Genomic DNA, 24,864 nt, shown 5'->3' with positions numbered 1-24,864 from the left:
TTCATTGTAATTCAGTCGATACAACGATTTGATCTAGATCCTTGTTTTTTGGTCTATTACGTTACAATCACGAATTCCAATTGGCCGGTTTCTTTTATCGTTTCTTTTTTAATAGCTCATTGACAACACAAGTACAAGTTTTTTGTCTTTATGTAGTTTTATTCTTTTGCCACTTTGTCGATATTTTATATGCTCCAGATTTGTCACTTTCTGATAGGAAAAGGTTACTGATTTAAAAATAACACATGCTTACACACGTATCTGGCACTTTTGGTAATTTGAATTGTCCTTTTCCTTTTCCTTTATTTATTTATTGGTATTTGGTACTTAACCTGTTTGATTTCGGAAACTGCAATTCCTCTGTTTATGAAAACAATTAATATCATTATTCATTTCTTGAATTCAATACATGATGTGGATTCAACAGCTTCAAAGGCAAAAGATGATTGAGAAGATATATGAAGAGGATCCCAAATATGTTCATTTCAGTGGATGCTAGATGGGTAAATTGGAAATTTTATTTCTGTGATTCATGGAATTGGATAAGAACCCATGATAAGGCTCCATTATGGGGTCCTATAATATGGAGAAGAAATGGCTATTTCCTATCATTATGATCTCTGCAATGTACATGTTCTTTCTTGTCAAGTACTGCAACATGGGACTTGTCTCTTCAATTCACAACTTCACTTCAATATTCTTCTTTCTTCCATCTTGTCTTCCCATAAACCAAACTGCTCCAGTTTTTGTGGAGACAAAGATTGCTCCTGCTCCTGCTCCAGCTCCTACTGGACTTGCAATTCCTCGTTTTGCTTATTTGATTTCTGGCTCAAAAGGTGATTTGGAGAAGCTTTGGAGAACCCTTCTTGCTCTTTATCATCCACTAAACCATTATATTGTTCATTTGGACCTTGAGTCACCGCTAGTGGAAAGGCTGGAGCTTGCTTCTCGAATTGATAAACAGCCTGTCTTCACTGAGGTTGGAAATGTTTACATAATTCAGAAAGCTAATATGGTCACTTATAGAGGACCAACTATGGTTGCTAATACCCTTCATGCTTGTGCTATTCTGCTCAAGAAAATTCAAGACTGGGATTGGTTTATTAACCTTAGTGCTTCAGACTACCCTCTTGTGACTCAGGATGGTTAGTTTATTATCTTTAAGATTGTTTCAATTAGCTTTTTGGTTCCGATTCAAACTGTTTGGATTTGCAACTGTTTTTGCTCAATGATCTTTAGACTAATATGGTTAATATGTTTGTGCAGATCTTCTATATGCTTTTTCTGATTTAGATAGAAACATTAACTTCATTGAGCATACAAGTCATTTAGGATGGAAACTGTAAGTTTCTTTCTGATATGTACATTATGATGAATTGTCCTCTTCTCCTAAAATATGCAACCTCGATATATATACATTAAGAATTGAACCACACTGTGCAGGTACAAACGAGCAATGCCTTTGATTATAGACCCAGGGCTTTACAAGTCAAACAAGTCTGAGGTATTTTCGGTCGGTCCTGAGAGAATTTTACCAACAGCATTTAAACTATTTACTGGTTAGTTTGTCCCTTTACACCTTCATTTTTTTTTATCACTATTCAATTTGTTTTGCTTATGCTTATGCTTATGCTTATTTGGAGAATGAAAGAGAACTAAACCAATCATAAGTTGCAGACACCACTTCAACTGGCTTCCAGGACACAAATTATTTAAAAATAGTGGTAATGTATCTATGTGTAATTTGCAATCATGAAAAACTTGCTTGTTTCGGGAAAGGTTCTCTTTTTGCATCAAAAAAAATGAGGGGAATAAGTATAGATTAAACAATCTCAAGACTTGAGTTTTCTTGTCGAACATTTTTAAAATCTATGAGCTAATGTAATTCTGCTGTTTAACCTTACTAATTTTACAAAGTATCGGTTTTCGATGAGTCTGCTGTCTCGTTATGTTAGAGTAGCTTTCATTTTTTTGAGGATGAATACATTCTAATAACAAGACTAACATTTCAGACTTGATCAATAGCTTAAATTTAAGAATTTCTAGTTTTTCATGTGGTCACATGATGTCATTTTTGATAATTCAAATGTGAGTGATATGAAGACACGCAACTGGTAAAAATGGCCAAGTAAGGAACATATAAGTAAAAAAGACCTATAAAGTCATAAAATTTGAATTGAGAGATGTGTCCAGAATATATAATATAATTTGTTGCTTAGCACATTGATTGAGACATCTTCTGCTATGGCTCCCTACCTGCATAACAATCATTTCCCATTTTCCATAAAACTGATTTTTTGTTTGCTGTCTGATGGGCCTAAAAGTTAGTGGGTCAATTAGTTAGTTAGTTATTTTAGAATATTCTTTGAGTAGGATAAAAGGTGAGTGAGAGTATGTAGTGAGGTATGCCTGTATTTAGTATTGGTTTAGTGGGAAAATTTGGGGATCTCTAGGGAACTCAAGGAGCTTAGGTATGTTGGCTTTGAGGGGAAGTTGAGGTTTTCTAGGTTTATTTTCTGCCATTTGTGTTGTAAGGAGCTTGTCTCCATTTATATTTCTTTCAATTTACAGTCTATAATATTGGGTTTCATCACTGTCCTTTTCCCCTTTACTATTATGATTATTATCTACTTTGCTTTCCAAAGTTTTTTTCATTAAATCATGGTAGCTACCTTGCAGGTTCAGCATGGGTGGTTGTATCAAGGGAATTTGTAGAATATGTTGTCTGGGGTTGGGATAATCTACCAAGGACCCTTCTTATGTACTACACTAATTTCATATCCTCCCCTGAAGGCTACTTTCAGACTGTTGTATGCAATGTGCCAGAACTAGCTAAAACTGTTGTCAACAATGACTTGCATTATATTTCCTGGGACATCCCTCCCAAACAGCACCCACATGTCCTTAACATCAATGACACCAACAAAATGATTGCAAGTGGTGCTGCCTTTGCTAGGAAATTTAAGCAAGATGATCCAGTCTTGGATGTGATTGATGAAAATTTACTACATAGGGAAAAGGGACAATTCACCCTAGGTGGTTGGTGTTCTGGCAAACCCAAATGTTCCATGGTTGGTAACATCAACAAGATTAGACCTGGTCCAGGATCTCAAAGGCTTCGTCTCCTTGTAGCTAGGCTAGTTTTGAATGCTAGATTTGGTCAGAATCAGTGTATATAGATCTTATTGTGAACTTCAATTGTTGGAGTTGGAAAAGTAACACATTACGGTTATTTTTATGGCCAGATATGTATGTAACTTCAGCATCCAGCATCTTATTCTTAACATGTAAGACACATCAATCCTACACAAGAACTCAACCAAAGTTGTCACTTGCTACCATATTCAATCCCAAATATGACATGAGGGTCATCTTTTTTTGTGTGTGACTGTGAGTCCCATTTACATTAGAGTTTTCACAATATTTTGCAGTATCAGGATCCCAACTCCCATGGATTTTGTTCTTTTGTTTCTTTACTTCATTTTTCATGATCTTTTTTTTTTTTTTCCCTATAAAAGACAGATATTTGGATCATTAGATTTTAGGCTCAGTCAGCCAAAAGTCCACTGCAAGACATTTATACATCATGATCAACTATTCATTGGGTTACTGAAATTTATGATTTTTTTTTTTAACCAAGTTTAGTGGCAATGATTGCACTTCTTCAAAAATCCAGGGAATCTCAATCCAGAGTCTGGGCATAATAAGCATTTCAGTTTGCTTTAAATGAAAATTATGAAAGGCCATAAGCAATTGCTGATAAATAGAAATATGAAAAATGAAACGTTTTTGGGTCAATGAACCCTCATGTGGATTCATTTCGTGGCCAGGGTTACAAAACATAATTTTCAGTGGGACCGAGCCTAAGGTTGCCTTAAAAGTTGAAGTTTTGGTAACGACATTGTCCAATAATTTATTATTACTACTTTTAGAGAAAAAAGTGTGTATCATTTTAAAGGACACAAAGTTATGTCATTTTAAGTGAGAGAAAGAGATAAATAATAAGAGAGAGAATGAAAGGAAAAAGTTTTAAAGATGTGAGTCTCATCACTTTATAAGAGTGAAAGGATATAAGACGTGTCATTTAAAATGACACACATTTTCCCCCTAGTTTTATTACTTTGGACGATATTATGGCAGAAGTAACCACCTCAGATACAAACTAAGCTAACCAATGGAAGCCGGCTTTTTGACCCTTATAACCCTTTATTAATTATTAATTACCAAATTGACCTTCATTTAAAACTATTTCGAAATTTTAACCTCCCCAACAAACATAACACCACTCTACCCCTGTTTGACCGTTGACCACGAAGCCTACCCGGGTACACCCCTCTTTACCCGGGTATTTTTTGAATTTTATGCATACCCGGGTAGGGAGGGGTGTACCCGGGTATAGTTCTTGAGTTCTGGAAAATTGTTTGAATTATTTACCTCGGGTAAGGAGGGGTGTACCTGGGTAAATCTCGACGGTAGGATTTTTATATAACCCAGCAGCCCCATTTCGAAACCCAACAAAGGGGTACCCGAGTAGAGCTGCTGGAGGTGTGTTGGTTGCACGATTCTCACACCAAATCTTGCTCAAATTCTTCATTTTTGTGATCATCAGTTCGCGCACGTGTGAATCTCTGCCTTCAACCGATTGAATCTACAGCCAAGGTTCGTTTTTTTTTTCCATAGTTATCAAATATGTTCTGATTTTGATATGTTTGTCCCTCCCTCTTTGAAATTATTGCGTTTTTATAGTTTGCATGGTTATGTTATATGATTTTGACCGATTAATTTTTGAAATTACTAACCCTAACCCCTAACCCTAACCCTAACCCTAACCTGTATCTTTCTGATTTTGGTTTTTTTTTTTTTCAGTTTAATAGTGTGACGCAATGAGTTCTAGACGCGTTTCAAAGCTGCCGGTGGGGAATACCGAGAGAAGAACCAAGAGTCGACACGATGGGTCGTCGTCCTTTCAGCCCCAGGCTGCTGTGAGTCAGTCTCCGGACTTGACGTTCGGATATTTGTTTGAGGATGACATAGTTGCTCACGAGAGGTTTGTGAAGTCTTTCATGAGCCGGAGGATTTGCGAGCCGAAATCACTGGATTCGGCCTTCTTCAACTTGGAGCGTTTTGACATTGTGCCGCTTCTTAAGGAGACACATTTACTTGTCCTTGCGGAGATGCAGTGCCCATACTCGGAGGTTATGGTGAGAGCCTTCTACCAGAACCTTGGCTATGCGCATGGCGAGCTGACTTCCCGTGTCTGCGGGATTGATATCATCATGACTGCTCCTATCTGGACAGAGCTACTGGGGTTCGATTTTGATAGTGTCACAGGAGCAGCACTATATTATGGAGACAACCATCATATAATTGGTGATTATGACCGGGAGGCCGTTGTTACAGAGACTAGGAGGGCAGACGCTGAGGCCGGACATTTTGCTCATTATCCTGTGAGCAACTTGTCGGTGTCTGCTCGCATTCTTCATTACGTGGTGACACATATTATTTTCCAGCACCCGCATAATCACTCGAAGGTGCTGGAAGGGGACTTTGTCATCTTGTGGGCCCTCCTTCACCGTCGGCAGGTGAACTGGAGGCATTATATATGCATACTGATGTGGAAGGCTGCCAAGTCAAAGAGGGCTGAATTGCCTTTTGCATTCCTGGTGCAGAAGATTCTGCATAGATTTGGTGTGCCTATGGCAACAGAGACCTTGAAAACCGCCAGAGGCTAGAATGCTATATTTGGTGAGAGGCTTCTGAAGCAGTGTGGGATCCTGCCGAACAGAGCGGGTATCTGGTACTGGAAGAAGGCACCAGAACCATCTGAGATCCCAGTCCACCACGATGCTGAGATGGAGGATGCACCTGCAGGTGATGTGTTTTGGCTTTATGGTTTATGCATTATTGTTGGTTTCTTTTTTCTGTTCTTAACTATAATATGTGCTTTTCATGACTTATGATGCAGGCCTTGATGACGATGACGATGATGATGGCGCTGCTGCTGTTGATGAGAGACGGGCACGTCCCACCCGCAGTCGACGACCACCAGCTCCTCCATCTCTTGAGGGTGGATGGACAGCTCCTGAGATTGGTGGACACTTGATCATGTCATGGCATCCATGTATAGTCTGACATGTGGCCTTGACTCATTGACTACTGATTTTAGAGGATATAGACAGAGCTCAAGCAAGTGGCGGAACCAGATTGACACTAGGGTTACACGCTTGGAGGCTGCCTACAGCAGGGGTGCCCACACTCATGAGGAGGCCGATGCGGCTGTTGCTTCCGATGATGATGTGGAGGAGGATGATGAGAATGGGGAGGACACGCAATCAGATTCCACTCCATAGGATTTCACATGAGGGTTTTATTTTAGTGGATGTATTTTGGGTTATTAGGGTGTCTGTATAAACCCGACGTTCATCAAAACATTGATTTGTATCAAGCTTGAACACAGAACCCACATTCACCTGCGTCATATACGTCAGCCAATTGGGCAAGAATCCATACGATTTCTCCCAGTCACCATACAACTTAACAATGACCTTCATTTTTGCCTTCCAGGCCTTCCTGTACGATATGTTGTATCCATATATTCCCTGTATTCTCTCTTGAATTAGAGCGGGTTTTGTAGATGTATCTTCCTTAAACATATCGGTAAAAAAAAAAAAACACAACTTTACAATATACTCAATAAGAAGTTCCACTAAGTAGACAGTAGAATACATACTCATTATAGTCGCACAAATGACATCTGAATCCAACTGTCTATGATCCTGTGACAGGCCCTGATTCAGGCATGTGTGATCTTGACCCCATTTATGGACCACCCAATTAGCTCCCCTCTTCGGCTTGATTGCCCTCATGTACCAGGGACAACCATCGGCATGGTTTTTACACTTCATAACAAATCTTGACTCGTCGCTTTTTTCGACTATGGCTGTCCTACGCCCCTTCATACAATGTATCTTCACAACATGTTGCATTTCTGGTTTGGACCCAAATTTTTGTTGCACAAATAACGGATCTCCTAACTTCCAACCTCCGTGCAAGTCATCATCGCCATATAGGATCTCCAACTCGTCATTAGGGTGCACCCAATTAATGAATGAATAATGTTGGCTTTCATTCCAGAAAGGCTCCACCGCAATCCCTGCATCTAAAGATCAACTCTCATTTGTCTGAATGAATACCACCACAAATAATAAATTGTCTAAACCAAATGTCCAAATTTAATAACTTACCACCGCAAAGCTGGGTATAATTCGCATTGGAGGGTATTTTATAGACTTGTGTTGATTTGATGAAATATGTGATTCGAAAACCAATTTCATTGGAGAATCTCATCACCTAAAGGGTATTTTATAGACTAAGTCAAACCAATTTCATTAGAAAATGTCTAAAGCGCACAACAGTGGAATTAAAATCGGAGTTGTTACAGTGATTTGATGTCTAAGTCAAACCAATTTCATTAGAAAATGTCTAAAGCGCACAACAGTGGAATTAAAATCAGAGTTGTTACAATGATTTGATTTCGAAAGCGCACAACAGTGGAAGAGAGGATGAGAGAGGTGATTCCAAAACTTAGAAAGAGAAAGACAAAGAGAAAATATGAGAGCAAAAATTAGGATTATAAGGGATAATTATGAACCATTAGATTTAATTTTAACCTAACGGTTAGGAGATTGGTTGTAAAGATGGTAAACTTACCTGGTGGTAAGTATAACCGTCCCCTATATATATATATATATATATTTGTTAATCTAGTTTTAATTTTGTGTGTGTAGCATTTCTTTTCTTTGATAGATTAAATGAAATTAAATTTATGTGATTTTTGCTTGAATTAACAAGTAGCAATTCCACTTGTTAATTACTTGAATAATTGAGATATGAGCTGGGTGGTGGAAGGATAATATGGTGCACCACTAAGTCCAGATTTCATGGCTGCTACTACTCACTAAAATGAAAACGTCATCCATGCCACTTGCAACAGGAGAGGGAAAACAAATAAGAGACCTTGTCACTCTCAAACTTGGATAATATGAGCTAGAACTCTTGCTTCCTTGTGTTCTGTACATTAAGCTAGGGGTGTTCGCGGTCTGGATTGGATCGGTTTTGGAAGCAAAACTCATCCGATCCAATCCCTTCGGTTTGATCATGTAATCATCCATTCGGTTTAGATTTTTTTTCAAATCCGATCCTATCCAATCCAATTTTTTTCGGTTTGGATTGGATCGGTTTTCGATTTTTTGAATATCCTAAAATTAGTTTCATGATTATTGTACAAATAACATCTTTTGTACATATTGGCTTTGTAAAAAAAAAAATTGAAATACAAAAATATCGCTAAACAATACTATAGTTGATGAGACGTGACTAAGTTTTTTTTTGGTTTAGTTGATGAGTTAATGGGTCTTGAGTTTAGAAGTTTTTGGGCTATGATTGGAGAAAGGACAAGTAGGTAGAGAATAATTAATATATTGGATCGGTTTGGATTGGATCGGTTTTCATCAACCCATCCGAAAACCGATCCAATCCAATTATAATTTGCGGTTTTCTTTCGGTTTCAGATTTATCGGTTTTCGATTTATTCGGTTATCGGTTTTACGGTTCGGTTTTCGCGGTTTGAATCGGTTTGGATCGGTTGATGAACACCCCTACATTAAGCCATCATTGTGAACCCTATACTTATTATTATTATTTTTGTTATGGTCAATTTTTTCTTTTAATTTTTATCCCTTTTTGGGCTGTCGCTAATTTATTTAGCATTCTAGTGACCTCAAGCATGTCTATTATGATAACTGATCACTCATTTCCACTATAGTAAAATTACATTTGATTAATTATTAATTCACTTCATATAATGAATTCACCTAATAAAAAATCCTTTAAATTTGATTTATTAATAATGTTGATGGAAACAAAATTAAATATGATTGGATTTCGGTAAATATAAAAATAAACGTGGCTATTGATGGAAAGTGATTTAATGTAAAAGTATAATTTTTTATATGGTTCTAAATTTAAGTAATTCTAATGCACTTACAGTTAGCTCATTGTACCTTACTTAACCATTTATTCAAGAAGCTTGAAGTCAAACAAAATTGTGGCCTAATAGGTTTGACCCAATTATTAAAAGAAGCAATAATTTAAAATACAACAAATTGCGATCAAATTCAAGTTCAAATGAAGCAGCAGACATGATTTTTATATTTACAACTTTTTTTCACTTACAATCATATTTTGACCGTTGAGCATTAAATCAAGGGAAAACTTCAAAAAAACCCCTACAAGTTTTCTCAAAATCACTTAACCCCCTCCCTGAAATTTTTAATCATTTACCCCCCTACTCAAATTTTTTTTATCACTTACCCCCTAATTTGATTTTCCATCCAAAATTTTGTTAAATTTTTTAAAATGTACCAAAATTACCCTTAATAGAAAAAAGAAAAACATAATTTCCTCACAAACTACTTTGTAACTAGTTTAATATGTCTTTTTAATTTAAGGGATGATTGCTTAATTTTAAGCTTGCAAACAATTGCTTAATTTTAAGCTTGCAAACAATTGCTTAATTTTAAGTTTTATATCAAATCATTTGTTATTATTATTATAACAAGGAGGTATTCTCACTTAGTCCCCTTAAATCACTTTGCGGTTCGAGAATTAGCTATGATAAAACATAAAGTTTTTTAAAAGGTACCAATTGTTTGCATTTGCAAGCTTAAAATTAAGCAATCATCCCTTAAATTAAAAAGACATATTAAACTAGTTACAAAGTAGTTTGTGAGGAAATTATGTTTTCCTTTTTTCTATTAAGGATAATTTTGGTACCTTTTAAAAAATTTAACATGATTTTGGATGGAAAATCAAATTAGAGAGGTAAATGATAAAAAAAATTTGAGTAAGGGGGTAAATGATTAAAAATTTCGGGGAGGGGGTTAAGTGAATTTGAGAAAACTTGTAGGGGAGTTTTTGAAGTTTTCCCTTAAATCAAACCAATGCAACCGTGGTGATCAAACCAAATCAATGCAAACCGTGGTAACCGAACCAAAAAATCGATAACCAAATTAACCGAAAATCAAAAAAATGAAAACCGAAAAAACTCCCAAATTTTTGTTGGATTGGATCGATTTTCGGTTTGGTTGATGAAAATTGATCCAATTCAAATTGATCCAATATATTACCTTACCCTACACCTACTTGGGCCTATAGCCCAAAAATCATATAGCAAAATTCAAAACGCACGACCCATTACCCACCCATCAGCTTCTAAACGTAAACGAAAGGTCTATCTAGGGGTCGGAAGAATTTAGTTTAATGTTTTAAGTTTACTTTCGTTATGCTATGGAATTTCTGTCTACGGAATTTATTCAATTTTGCGATCAAGTATTTTTTTTTTTGTTAGTGATTTTGGAAGACTTATTACTCCGATATTGCCAAAATTTTCTATGATAAAGAATGCTCCCTCATTTTGGTAAAAATAATTCTCACAAGTTCTGTTTTTAGGCTTTTCAAATAATCAAAAATCGATCCAATCCAAACCGAATAAAATTGAATTGGATTAGATTATATTGAAAAAAATTCAAATCGAAGGGATTGGGTCGGATAATATTTGCTTCAAAAATTGATCTAATCCAGACCGCGAACACCCTTGAAATTTTGTATCACATAATACATTTATCAATTTAATATCAAATTATTTTGAGTCTATGTTCTCTCATTTTCTCCTTCTTTACCTAAACCGTAGAATTTCAAAAGAAAAAATAACATTATACATATATATAGGGAAAAAAATATTTGTCATTTTAAATGACCAATACTACATCTTTTTAAATGAAAAGGAGCATTTCACTCCAAATATTATTCCCATCCTTTTTTCTCAAACGTCTCCCCGTTTCAAATCTCCTCATCTCATCTTTGTTTTCTCTTCAATTTGATTCTTCACCATTTCCTTTTTCTCATCCCTAAATATCCATTGTCGTTCTCATCCTTTTTCATCTCACATACTTCGCCTTCACATCTTCCAATCTCAATAATGGAGTCAATGCCATATACTATTTTTCCTCATTACTGTTCTCCTATGTTGAAGTTGAAGAAGTTGCACCTAATCCTTTCTATGATACCTTCATCTTCAGCACTATCATAAGGGCTTATGCTTAAACGAGTGACTCCAAGTTTAAGGCTTTACATTTCTATCGAATCATGCTTCATTATAGGGGTTTTCCTAATAAATTCACCTACCCGATTTGTCCTCAAGGCCTATGCTAACTTTGCTAGTTTGAGTCAGGGAAAATCAGTTCATGGGTTTGTGTTCAAGTTTGGATTTGAGGATGATCTCCATGTTCACAACACCATGATTCACATATATTGTTGTTGCGAGGAAGGGTTGAGTTTGCTAGGAAGGTGTTTGATGAAAATCCAAAGAAGATTCGGTGACATGGAGTGCCAAGATTAGAGGGTATGCGCCTTTAGGACGTTCTGCATCCGCCATTGGATTGTTTAGGGAAATGCAAGTTATGGGAGTTTCCCCTGATGAGATAACCATGGTTTCTGTTTCATCTGCTTATGCTAATTTGGGTGCACTTGAGCAAGGTAAGTAGTTGTAATCTTATGTTGAGAGGAAAAACATACTAAATTGTGTGGTGCTATGACATGTGCTAATAGACATGTTTCCAAAGTCTGTGGTAGAACCTGTGGCTGTGGGATGCTTGACTTTCCTATAATCGTTACAATAATGGAGTTGGAACACGTACTTGTCTGTTCAGAAATCAATTCCCAGATATACCAAATGGTGGTAGCTTAGTTGGCGCATATTAGCTGAGCAGGTGGGGTGAGAGCATGTGTTTGATCCTCCCAAGTACCACTTGTGGGAGGGGTTTAAAGCCTTAATCTTGAATCCGTTCCGAATCAAACTAGTCGCGAAGCGATGCACCGATTAGAAAATTTCAACAAAAAAAAAATCAAACTAGATAAGGAAGAAGAAAAACAAGTAATATTTATTAAGTCTCAATAATAATACATGTATAATGACGTAACATCTATAAAAAGCCCCATTAAAAAAACCAAAAGCAAATGTTGTTCTTCTTGTGTTTTCTTTTTCTTTTTTCCTTAGATAATAAGATATCCTGAAAAAAAAAATCTAAAATCTAAAAAAAAAGCATATCAAGTGAGGAAAGCTTCTAAAATCTATCAAGATATCTATTAGAAGAAGAAATTGGAAAGAACTGTAACAAATTTCATTCTGTAAAACTGAGAGTCATGTGTACAGAGAGCATTGCTCTTATATCAGCAAAACGTGTACTAACAGAAAAGAGAGAGAAAATAACAAACTGAGGCATATGTGGCACATGAGCCAATAACCAATATCCTATACATCAGTAACTAACTAAAAGAAAAAGAATAAAAGTGTATATTCTAATACTCCCCCTCAAGATGGAGAGTGAATATTGTGCACTCCCATCTTGGAAAGAAGAGAAGAAAACTGAGCCGGATGCAGTGCTTTAGTGAAGATGTCAGCCAACTGATGTGCAGATGCAATAGGAAAAGTTTGAAGACAGCCTTTCACAATTTGTTGTCGAACCAAGTGGCAGTCAATTTCAATGTGTTTTGTTCTTTCATGGAACACAGGATTTGCAGCGATGTGAAGGGCAGCAGTATTGTCACAAAACAAGTGAGCAACAGTGGAATAAGTCTCCATGTAATCCAAACCTTCTAGTTGAGTAAATCCTTTAGCAACCAAGCGAGCTTTATAACGCTCAAGAGACCCATCAGAATTGTACTTGACCCGATACACCCATTTGCAACCAACAGGATGTTTTCCTTCAGGCAAAGAGACTATGGACCATGTCTGATTGGTTTTGAGAGCAGTGATTTCTGCATTCATGGCATCACACCATTCGGGTAATTGGGAGGCTTCAGAATAGGATGAGGGTTCAAAATGAGAAGATATATTATTAATGAGGGTGAGGTGTGAAGGTTTGATTTTGGAATATGATAAATGGGCTGAGATGGGATGTATGGTAGAGGTTGAACAAACAAAATCTGAAAGATGTGGTGGATGTCTTTTGGTGCGTGAAGGCCTAGTGGTGAGATGATCAGATGCTTCAGTGGTAACATTAGGAGAAACAGATTCTGACTTATGAGGTAATGAAGTCAGAGGGGTGGAGAAATGAGTAGAGGAAACAAAAGGAAATATAGACTCATGAAATATAACATCTCTGGAAATAACTATCCGATTGGTGGATAAGTCAAGAAGCTTGTAAGCTTTAAATCCAGGAGGATAGCCTAGGAAGACAGCAGAGGAAGAACGGGGAGAGAATTTGTGTTTGTCACGAGAAAGTGTGGAATAGAAGCATAAACAACCAAAATTATGAAGATGAGTATAAGAGGGAGGTTTGTGGGAAAGAAGTTCAAAAGGAGTTTTGTGATGAAGAAGAGGAGAAGGAACACGGTTAATGAGATAAATCGCAGTGACAACACAATCAGTCCAGTATGCTAGGGGAATATGGGATTGGAAATGCAGAGCACGGGCAACATTGAGAATGTGTTGATGTTTGCGCTCAACAACTGAGTTTTGTTGAGGCCTTTCAACACAGGAATGAAAAATTTGAATGCCTTTAGAAGAATAAAAATCAGTGATGTTAAACTCAGGGGCATTGTCACACCGAATAGATTTAATAGGAGAGGAATACTGAGTAAGGATCAAATTATAAAAAGAAGGAAAAAATGTGGAAAAATCAGATTTATTTTTAAGAAAATGTACCATGTAAAACGTGTGGCATCATCCACAATGGTCAAAAAATATTTATCACCATAAACAGAAATGGGGTTAAATGGTCCCCAGATATCACAATGTATCAAGCTAAAAGCATTTGCAGACATATGAGGATTCAAAATAAAAGGTAATTTTTTTTGTTTAGACAAAGGACAAACAGAACAAGGTGTGTGTGAAATAGTGTCTGTAAAATGCAAAGTGTCTTTCATTGAATGTAAAAGGGAGGGGGATGGATGGCCTAACCGAGAGTGCCATAAAACAGAAGAGGGAACAACAGTAGCCGAACAAAAGGGACGGGGAACATCAGAAATGGGGAAGAAATTTGAGGAATCAAAAAAATACAAGTCACCCGTGCGCCTAGCAATCCCAATCGTCTTGTGAGTTGTAGCATCCTGAAGCATACAAAAAGAACCAGAAAAAAAAAACAAGGATGTTAGAATCTCTGGTTAGAGCACTAACGGAGATGAGGTTCAATTTAAAAGATGGAACAAAAAGAACGCGATGCAATGTTAAAGAAGAAGAAAGGGAAACGTTTCCAACAGAGGAAATTGGAATGCTAGAACCGTTAGGAAGAGAAATAGAAGCAGATGAAGAAGGGAAGGAAGGATGTGAAAGAAGAGAGGAGAGGTAAGTGACATGGTGAGTGGCACCAGTGTCAAGTACCCAAAGATTTGAAGGAATAGATGATGAAATCTTACCACTGAAGCTTGCGATCATGGGATTTGGAGCAAATGAAGTAGTTGATGACGAATCAGTTGAAGGTGTGGTGATGGTGGGATCAGGGTTTTGTGGAACAGGGAAATTAGCTGATGATATTGAGTGGGGGTGAGGGGATCGTGTGGGGGTAGAGAGGAATAGGGTTGAGTAGTGGCTAAGTGAATTTGGGCCTGATGTGGAGGTGGGCCATATGGGTTTTTGGGGCTTCTGGGTTTGTAACCCGGTGGGAAGCCATGAAGCTTAAAACACTTGTCTCGGACATGGCCCAACTGCTGGCAGTGGGTGCAGTAAGGACGAGGGCGGCGTGGAGCGGAGACAGCGGCAGTAACCGGCGGTGAAGCCATAACAGATGCAGCAGGAACGGTAGAGGCGGTGTTCATCATTGGAGTATCAAGGGATGGAGGGAAGGAAGGCGTGATTTGCCTTTGGCGTTCCTCTTGTATGACTAAAGAGAAGACGCGAGATAACTGAGGCAGTGGTTCCATAAGAAGGATCTGGGCCCTGATTGAAGAAAATGAGTCGTTCAACCCCATTAAAAATTGCATGGCATAGTCTTGTTGTTGGGTGGATGATAAAATCCGAAGAGCACCACAAGTGCAAGCAAGGTTGGGAGAATAATCTTTGAGTTCATCCCAAAGAATCTTCAGCTTTGTATAATAAGTGTTGACATCCAGACTCCCTTGATGCAACGAAGAGATTTGCTGCTTCAACTGAAATATACGCGGTCCATTGGCTTGATGGAAGAGAACACGGAGATCATCCCAGAGATCATAAGCCGTGGAAAAATACATAAGGCTATCAGCAATCTCTTTGGAGACAGAGTTGAGAAGCCATGAAATTACCATAGAATTGCATCGGGTCCAAGCAGCAAAGAGAAGATCAGAGTGATCAGGACGAAGGAGACTGCCATCAACAAAACACACTTTGTTTTTGGCAGTAAGAGCAATGAGCATTGCTCGATTCCATGAATTGAAGTTGGGTCCAGTGAGGGAATGAGTGACCAGAATGAGACCAGGATGATCACCATTCTGAAGATAGTAAGGGCTTGCAGAGTCCTCCATGGAAGCAGAGGAGGAAGCAACGTTGGATGTAGAAGAAGAGGATGGAATGGGGTTGGTGTTTTTGCCACCACGAGCCATGGAAAAAGGCTCGGAGGTCAAAAAAAGTCATCTGATACCATATTAGAAGAAGAAATTGGAAAGAACTGTAACAAATTTCATTCTGTAAAACTGAGAGTCATGTGTACAGAGAGCATTGCTCTTATATCAGCAAAACGTGTACTGACAGAAAAGAGAGAGAAAATAACAAACTGAGGCATATGTGGCACATGAGCCAATAACCAATATCCTATACATCAGTAACTAACTAAAAGAAAAAGAATAAAAGTGTATATTCTAATAATATCCAACAAAGAAACCCAACTAATATAATCTCTAGACAAATAAGATCGAAGAAAATATATATTCTCAATGTGTGATTGGAAAGTTCTTTTGTAAAAAAATTCAAGTTACATCGAATAAATCCTTCCCAAATGCCCAGCTGCAAATTAAATTCAAAGCAGAACAATAACCAGAAGCGGATCATTTTCATTCAAACATTCAAAGCCAAGATGGTAAATGCTATGAAATTCGTGCCTCTAAAAATGTTATTAGTTATTACTTAATAACATGCTGCTATTTTCCTGCACAAAAATATGATCGGAAAAATAAGTGAGAAGTATAAGTAAAACATGATCATTTACAGAAAGCAAAATCATTCAGTTCAGGATAAACTTCGACCATATTGATAGATTGTACTCATCCATGCAATCCGATTAGTAAATTACCCAAACACAATATTCGTTTTAGACGAACTCACGGATGCAAGACATAAATGCAAATCAAATCATCTATTCAATCCTTCTTCTACTATTAGAAAAACATGCTGAGTTGACTAAATTCATTCAAGTTAGTGAATTAAATAAGTTATATTTTATGCGATTATTAATATAGTCAATTTTATTATATATAGTTTCAATGCATGATTGAATGATAACAATCTAGGAAACTCGGACATGCCTTTTTTTGAAAAAAAAAATGCATGTCAGACATCGACACGCTCCGACACGCGGTCAATATTTTGGGACACGTGGTCAATTCTTCGACACGTTTTTTTGACACATTTTTTTTTTAGTCTTAATTTTATTTTATTAACTAAACATAAAAAAACAATATATAAATCAATTTTTTTCTGTTACGAAATTTGACATGAAAAATTAACAAGGTACGAAAAAATATTTTTATTTATTTTTGTTATAAAATTTGAATATTTGATTGGTTATATGACTTATTATGGACTGTTATATGTATTAAATATAAATTATATTATATATATTAAAAGTATTATTTAATATCAAAACATGTCCCAAGGTGTCAAAATATGTCATTTTTTAGAATTAACATGTCGGCGTGTTGTGTCTAATGTCAGTATTCGGTGCATCATAGATAGCAATAATAAAAGGGGGGAAAATTGTCACAACCAAGTTGAGTTACTACCAATCAATTTCACCGTTAGATCGATTATGTTGATCCAACGGTTATGTTTATTTCCATCTTTGTATGGTTATGATTTTCCAAATTTAATATTTTATATTTATTTTCACCTTTGTATGGTTATGATTTCCTATATTTAATGCTTTCATTTTAAATATGGGGAATTATAACCATACAAAGATGAATATTAATATAACCGTTGGATCAACATAATTGATCTAACGGTGAGATTGATTGGTAGTAATATGATACTAACACAACTTGGTTGTTCCAATATCATTCCCCATAATAAAAACACAAAATAACATTGTACCAAAATTAAATCCTGAAAATGTTGCATTAATTCAATCAATAAATGAGTTTGTTTTAAACGAACTCACGGAAGCAAGACATAAATGCAAATCAAATTATCTATTCAATCCTTCCTTTACTATCAGGAAAACATGCTGAGATTGTGGTCCTTTGATCTCATATGCAGGTTCTCAGTTTTCTGTTAGTGATACTCTTCAGAAGGTGGTGGACTACGTGGATGAATTGGGGCAATGGAAATGGAATTCTCTTCGACAATTGCTTCCAGATTCTGTTCTGCATCGATTTATGTATTTTCTTCCTCCTTCTAGTCAAGATGGCCAGGATCATTTAATTTGGAATGGAACGACAGATGGCAAGTTTACTGTTAAGTCAGCATATGCAATATTAACCATCAATGATACTACAATCCAACAGTTTCCTTGGGAAAGTGTTTGGAGATGGCAGAGGCAAGAAAGAATTCGCTTTTTTCTTTGGTTAATGGCAGGGGAGAAGCTGTTGACTAATGTTTGTAGACACCGCCGTCATATGGCTCTTTCAGATCTGTGTCCTAGATGTAATCAGTCTAGTGAAACTATCCTTCATACTATTCGCGACTGTCCACAATCAAAGGAAGTATGGTGCATGATAATGCCTCATATAAATCAGCGTGAATTTTTAAACCTCAACCTGCACAATTGGATCATTTCTAATTTAGACAGCTCAAAGGATTGGGGGATGGGGTTGGACTGGCCTCTTTTATTTGGAATCTTAGCCTGGAAAAATTGGAAATGTAGGAATTCTTGGGTTTTTTAAGGTGATCGCCAGAATACTTATTCACTTGTCTGTTCAGCAATTGGTTTCAGAGATAGTGTCGCTCTTACAGCTAACCCTGTTTTTGGAGCGGTCAATCAACCAAGGAATCGAATAGAGAGATTGGTTGCTTGGTGGTGTCCTCCTGTGGATTGGGTTAAGCTTAATGTTGATGGTGCATGTGATGCTAATGGTACTAGGACTGGGTGTGGAGGAGTTCTTCGGGATGCCTCAGGAACTTGGATCGTCGGATTCTGTAAAAATTTAGGCTCAGGTACAGTTTTGCATGCTGAGTTATGGGCTTTCTTGGTTGGTTTGGAGCTAGCTTGGGATAAAGGTTTTAGGCAAGTAGTTAAATGTAAAAGAATACGTTGTGTATTGATCTGTGTCAGGGAGTTACAATATATAGAGACCCTAATGGGCTTAAGTGTAAGGCCCAAACCTAATCCAAACCTAATCCTAATACAGTCAGAATACAGTCAGACTATTTACGGATAAGACAGAATTCAATCATATCTAATCAAATCTAATCATATCATATCTAATATTCTAACACTCCCCCTCAAGCTGGTGCGTATATATTATGAGCACCAAGCTTGTTACAAATGTATTCAACCCGAGGACCTCTAAGAGCTTTAGTGAAAACATCTGCTAGTTGATTAGACGAGTTGGCAAAAGCTGTCTTGATTTCTCCTGACTGAATCTTTTCCCGAATGAAGTGACAATCAATCTCTATATGTTTGGTCCTCTCATGAAAAACAGGATTAGAGGATATATGTAGCGCAGCTTGATTATCACAGATGAGTGTCATGGGTTGTTTCTGTTCACAAAGATGAAGCTCCTGAATCAACTGCTTTAACCAGATCAACTCACAGGTAGTATTTGCCATTGCACGATACTCAGCTTCTGCACTAGATCGGGAAACAACAGGTTGTTTCTTGTTTTCCATGAGATTAAGTTTCCTCCGAAGAAGACACAATAACCAGAAGTAGAGCGTCTGTCCGAGGGTGATCCTGCCCAATCGGCATCTGAGTAACCACAAATTTCTGTATTTCCCTGATCCGAATACAACAAACCTTTTCCTGGTGCTCCTTTGATGTATCGGAGGATCCTCACAGCAGCATCCCAATGTGAATCACAAGGGGAATCAAGGAACTGACTGGCCGTACTGACAGCGAAAGAAATATCTGGCCTAGTCACAGTAAGATAATTGAGCTTCCCAATTAGCCTCCGATAACGTCCAGGATCAGATAACGGCTCCCCCTGTCCGGGTAATAACTTGACATTAGGATCCATAGGTGTATCAACTGGTTTACTCCCCAACATACCAGTTTCTTGTAGGATATCCAAGGCATATTTCCTTTGACAGATAGAAATGCCCTGTCTTGATTGCGCCACCTCAATTCCCAAGAAGTAACGCAGCTTCCCAAGGTCCTTTGTTTGAAATGTACTAAACAAATGCTGTTTTAACTGACGAATTCCGTCTTGATCACTTCCGGTGAGAATGATGTCGTCAACATAGACTAACAAATAGATACACTTATCAGGAGATGTAATCCTATAAAACACAGAATGGTCAACTTTACTGCGGATTAAGCCAAACGCCTGAACAGCAGAACTGGAACGACTGAACCATGCTCGAGGAGACTGCTTGAGACCATATAAGGATTTCCGAAGACGACACACCTTTCCAGACTCCCCCTGAGCAACAAAACCAGATGGTTGCTCCATGTAAACTTCTTCTTGTAAATCACCATGAAGAAAGGCATTTTTGATGTCAAGTTGAAGGAGTGGCCAGTGACGAACAGCAGCAAGGGCAAGAAAGAGGCGGACTGACACCATCTTAGTGACCGGAGAAAATGTATCGCTATAATCAAGGCCAAAGATTTGAGTAACCATTGGCAACTAAACGTGCCTTGAGACGATCAATATGGCCATCAGGTCCAACATTCACAGTAAAAACCCAGCGACAACCAACTATAGACTTCTCTGGAGGAGCAGAAATAAGGTCCCAAGTGCCATTGGAATGAAGTGCAGTCATCTCATCAAGCATTGCTTGGCGCCACCCTGGATGGGAAAGTGCTTCACCTGTGGTCTTAGGAATAGAAATAGAAGAAAGACTAAAAACAAAGGTGAAATGAGGTGAAGAAAGACGGTCATAACTCAAAAAGGTATAAAGAGGATAAGGGTTACGAGTAGTACGTGTACCTTTTCTTTGAGCAATAGGAAGAGTCTCTGATGAAGGATCCGGAGGGGAAGAAGCAACAGCAGTGGACGATGAGTCAGCAAGAGTCGAGTCGACAGGAGGCACAGTTTTGCGACGCTGATAGGTGAGAAGTGGACGGTCCTCAGGTATAGAAGCAATAGGTTGCTCATCTGGAATAGAAGCACCTGCAGCTGGCAAAGACAAGTCAAGAAAAGGGACAGGAAGTACATGATCAACCTGTGACATCTGAGATGGGATAGAATTAAAGGGTTGTTGATCAAGAAAAGTGACATCAGCGGAAACTAAGTAACGCTTAAGGTCGGGAGAATAACAACGATAACCCTTTTGAAGACGAGAATAACCAAGAAAGATACACTGAAAGGCTTTGGATGTTAACTTATCCTTACCAGGAGTGAGATCATGAATAAAACAAGTACAACCAAAGACATGTGGAGTTAGAGGATAAAGAGGAACATCTGGAAGCAATAGATTATGAGGAATGTCATTGTGGAGCACAGATGAAGGCATGCGATTGATGAGAAAACAAGAGATGAGTACAGCATCTGCCCAGAAGTGAAGAGGAACCTGCATATGAATAAGAAGGGTACGGGCAGTTTCAATGAGATGTCTGTTTTTACGTTCAGCCACCCCATTTTGTTGTGGAGTGTGAGGACAAGTAGTTTGATGTAAAGTACCTTGTGTGGCCAAGAGATTAGAAAAATCAATAGAAACATATTCCTTAGCATTATCACTACGTAGAATACGAATAGAAACACCAAATTGAGTATGGATCTCAGTAGAAAACTTTTTATAAATGGAAAATAACTCAGAACGATTTTTCATTAAATAGGTCCAAGTGCAACGGGAAAAATCATCAATAAAGGTAACGAAATACCGAAAACCTAAGACAGACAAGGTACGACTTGGACCCCAGATATCTGAATGAACAAGAGAGAAAGGGGCATCAGCTCGTTTATTGACTCGACTGGCAAAAGAGGAGCGTGTATGCTTCCCTTGTTGACATGACACACAATCTAAAGACTGAAGACCGGACAAAAGAGGAACCATTTTCTGCAACTTTGAAAGACTTGGATGACCAAGGCGACTGTGGATAAGTTGTGGAGATTCTGTGAGAGAGCATGCTACTGAAGGACGAGGCACATCCAGATAATAAAGCCCCCGTGACTCACGACCCACTCCAATCATTTTCCCCGTACCCGGATCCTGCACAGAAACAGAATGGTTAGAGAAAGTAATGGTGCAAGTGAGGGAGTGGATCAACTTACTAATAGAAATTAAGTTATAAGGGATGCCAGGAATGTAATAGACAGATGTCAGGGCCAAGGTAGAGGTCGGACGAGCTTGTCCAATCCCACAAACTGGGGCTTTGGTTCCATCCGCAAGGGTAAAAGACGGTAAATGATCAGAATAAGTAAGAGATGTAAAGAGTTCCTTATTACCACAGAGATGATTGGTAGCACCGGAGTCAAATATCCAAGTGCCAAGTGATGTAGAATGAGAAACACAAGCAACGGGATTACCAGTATAAGGCTGAGACTGAGGAGAAGCCTTCCTGAGAGGGGTTTGGAGTGCAGCACAGTCCGAACCTGAACCAAATGATACTTTGTCTGACTGAGCTATATTTGCAACAATAGAAGGAGAGTTAACCTCCGAGAGATCAGGAGATGCTGCTGCCATTTAAAGATAAAATATAAAAGCCGTAAACGAAGGCAAACGATATCCAATCAAGAAGAACCACGCGTCTAAGGTCAGACCCACAGAGAAACAATCACAGATCCAGAAAGGGGAGGAGAAGGCGAGCTTCTCTGTCCAAGACTGGCCGGAAAAAGCCGCTGGAATAGTGCTCACGCGCCGGCAGAAGGTGGCGCGTGAAGGCGCGTGGGAGATGCGTTGCTGACCGGACCACCACAGACCTGGTTGCCGGGAAGAGAGGGTCCTGATCGCGTGAAGTTTGGTTGGAAAAGTCGCCGGAAAAAGTCTCTGGTTGCCTGAACAGTGATTCTGACGGCGGGCGGTGGTTCCGGTGGCCGTCGGAGGTGCTGACGCGTTTGGAAAAATCACTCAGAGGCTGTTTACAGCCCTAGAAGGCTTGCCGGAAGGACGCACGGCAAGAAAGAGGACTCCTAAGCAGTGGGCTTAGGTTTTTAAAGCAAAAAACAAGGTTTCTGAGCAGAAGCGAGGGTTCCTAGAACGAAAGAGCTCTGATACCAAGTTAAATGTAAAAGAATACGTTGTGTATTGATCTGTGTCAGGGAGTTACAATATATAGAGACCCTAATGGGCTTAAGTGTAAGGCGCAAACCTAATCCAAACCTAATCCTAATACAGTCAGAATACAGTCAGACTATTTACGGATAAGACAGAATCCAATCATATCTAATCAAATCTAATCATATCATATCTAATATTCTAACAGGCTCGAAGGAGATTCTCTTTCAGCTCAACAGCTCATTACAAATGGGTGCCACCATGATTACCCTGCGGCTAATTTGGTGAATCGTATTCGAAATTTGATGCAGCGAGATTGGCAGATATATATGTCTCACATTCACCGTGAAGGAAATAGAGTAGCGGACTTTCTAGCCTCTTACTCTTATGGTTTCTCTTGGGTAATTCAGGAATTTGATAGTCCACCGTCAGGTTGTATTGATAGTCTGTATGGTGACACTATAGGTGTTCACTGGTCTAGGCTTTTGCCTAGTTTCTTTTTGTTGTGTTTTTGTTTTAATTTCCTATTATTTCCAAAAAAAAAAACATGCTCAGAGTTGACTAAATTAATTGAAGTCAGTGAATTAAATAAGTTATATCTTATGTGATTATTAATATAGTCAATTTTATTATATATAGTTTTAATTAGGGGGGAAACAAGAAACTTTATTTACGAGTAATGAATGCAAACAAGATCAAGTTACATAGAATAAATCCTCCCCAAAAGCCCAGTTGCAAATTGAATTCAAAGCAGAACATTAATCAGAAGTGGATCATTTTCATTCAAACATTCAAAGCCAAGATGGTAAATGCTATGAAATTCGTGCTTCTAATATTACTGAATAACATGCTATTATTTTCCTGCGCAAAAATATAATCGGAGAAACAAGTGAGAAGTAGAAGTAAAACATGATCATTTACAGAGAGCAAAATCATTTTGTTCAGGATATACTTCGACCGAATTGACAGATTGTACTCATCCATGCAATCCGATTAGTAAATTACTCAAACACAACCTTCGTTTTAGACAAACTCAGGGAAGCAAGACATAAATGCAAATTAAATCATCTATTCAATCCTTCCTCTACTATTAGAGAGGCATGCTGAGAGTTGACTAAATTAATTCAAGTTAGTGAATTAAATAAGTTATATTTTATGCGATTATTAACATAGTCAATTCTATTATATATAGTTTCAATGCAAGATTGAATGATAACACTAAAAAAACACAATAACATTTGTACCAAAATTAAATCCTGAAAATGTTGCATTAATTCAATCAATAAATGAGTTTGGTGTATTGATTGAAAAATAAATGTTAATCAGTTAGCTAGTTTGATCATCGTTATAAATGTTAATCTTCATTGCAACATCACATAAGACCGAAGAATCTGAAAGTTCAAGGCATTCCCTTGTTGCTATAACTAATCGCAAGCGCCAAAGCATTGCTTGTTATCTTCTTCACCTTCGTCACCCGACGGGATACATCCGTCTTCACCGGACCCTCCGATACTTCGTTGAATCCGTCCGAACACGTCCCTTCGTTGGTGAGCGCCGCACTCATCTGGAATCGGAACGAGCTGGTGCCATCCCCGGTGCCAGAGGATCCTATCTGCCGCATTTGCTCCAGTGAGTCGCGGATTTGGTCGACGACGTCGTCTAATTTCGAGAAGCAGTCATGGACTGCCTTGGCAGCGGGCGAGTTGCCGGATTCGCGCGTGAGGTTGGAGAGGTAGGAAGCTGTGCTTTAGACCTTCAAGAGGCTAACGGCTATGGCGACGCGAGCCAGCTGGCCAGGGTTCTGTTGGACAGCATAGGCGTGCCGAGAGAGGGAACTGTAGCAGACTTTCGAATTTATAATTAGTATATAAAAGCGTGCTTATGACCTTAGGAGTTGAATTTTATTATTTTGATAATTATAATTATAACTGATCACTATTTCCACTCTTTTATCGTATCATAACTTTCTATTTAGCTATTTTTCTATGCACTTACGGCATCAAATTCAATCAAAAGTAGTTTAATGCTTGTTAATATGATTTTAAAAAATGTAATTGAAGCAATTAGGGCCCGTTTGGATGAGCTTTTAAAAAAATAACTTTTTATGCATTGCTTTTTTTAAAATAACTTTTTTTAAAAGGTAAAGTTATTTTACGTTTGGATGTATGATCTGAAAATCACTTTTACATAAAAAAGTTGATTTGATTTATTATAATCATAGATTTGATTAATTTATTCATTTTCGTTGTTCTTTTTCTTTGGCAAATATCGTGGAGGTAGTATTGACTATTGAGTGTATCACT

General features: G+C 37.9%; 1 protein-coding gene across 1 annotated transcript; it reads left to right on the top strand.

Annotated features, from left to right (window-relative positions):
• Nucleotides 1-340: 340 nt before the first annotated feature.
• On the top strand, nucleotides 341-3,179 carry LOC133311323 (beta-glucuronosyltransferase GlcAT14A-like). Its single transcript, XM_061512345.1, has 4 exons — nucleotides 341-1,145; nucleotides 1,267-1,342; nucleotides 1,444-1,559; nucleotides 2,680-3,179. The coding sequence occupies exons 1-4, from the start codon at nucleotides 569-571 to the stop codon at nucleotides 3,177-3,179; spliced, it is 1,269 nt and encodes a 422-aa protein (XP_061368329.1). The 5' UTR covers nucleotides 341-568.
• The last annotated feature ends 21,685 nt before the right edge of the window (nucleotides 3,180-24,864 follow it).

This window comes from Gastrolobium bilobum, unplaced genomic scaffold (genome assembly GCF_033153095.1).
Source record: "Gastrolobium bilobum isolate Gb01-03AN ecotype WA unplaced genomic scaffold, APGP_CSIRO_Gbil_v1 utg11809, whole genome shotgun sequence".
Classification (NCBI taxonomy): Eukaryota; Viridiplantae; Streptophyta; class Magnoliopsida; order Fabales; family Fabaceae; genus Gastrolobium; species Gastrolobium bilobum.
This window is presented reverse-complemented; position numbering and strand designations above follow the sequence as displayed.

Bases quoted from the DNA above. Each gene is read 5' to 3' on its own strand.
- LOC133311323 (XM_061512345.1), top strand. From the start codon at position 569: ATGGGGTCCTATAATATGGAGAAGAAATGGCTATTTCCTATCATTATG. The intron at 1,343-1,443 runs GTAAGTTTCTTT...CACACTGTGCAG, and splicing joins AGTCATTTAGGATGGAAACT to GTACAAACGAGCAATGCCTT. The intron at 1,560-2,679 runs GTTAGTTTGTCC...GCTACCTTGCAG, and splicing joins AGCATTTAAACTATTTACTG to GTTCAGCATGGGTGGTTGTA.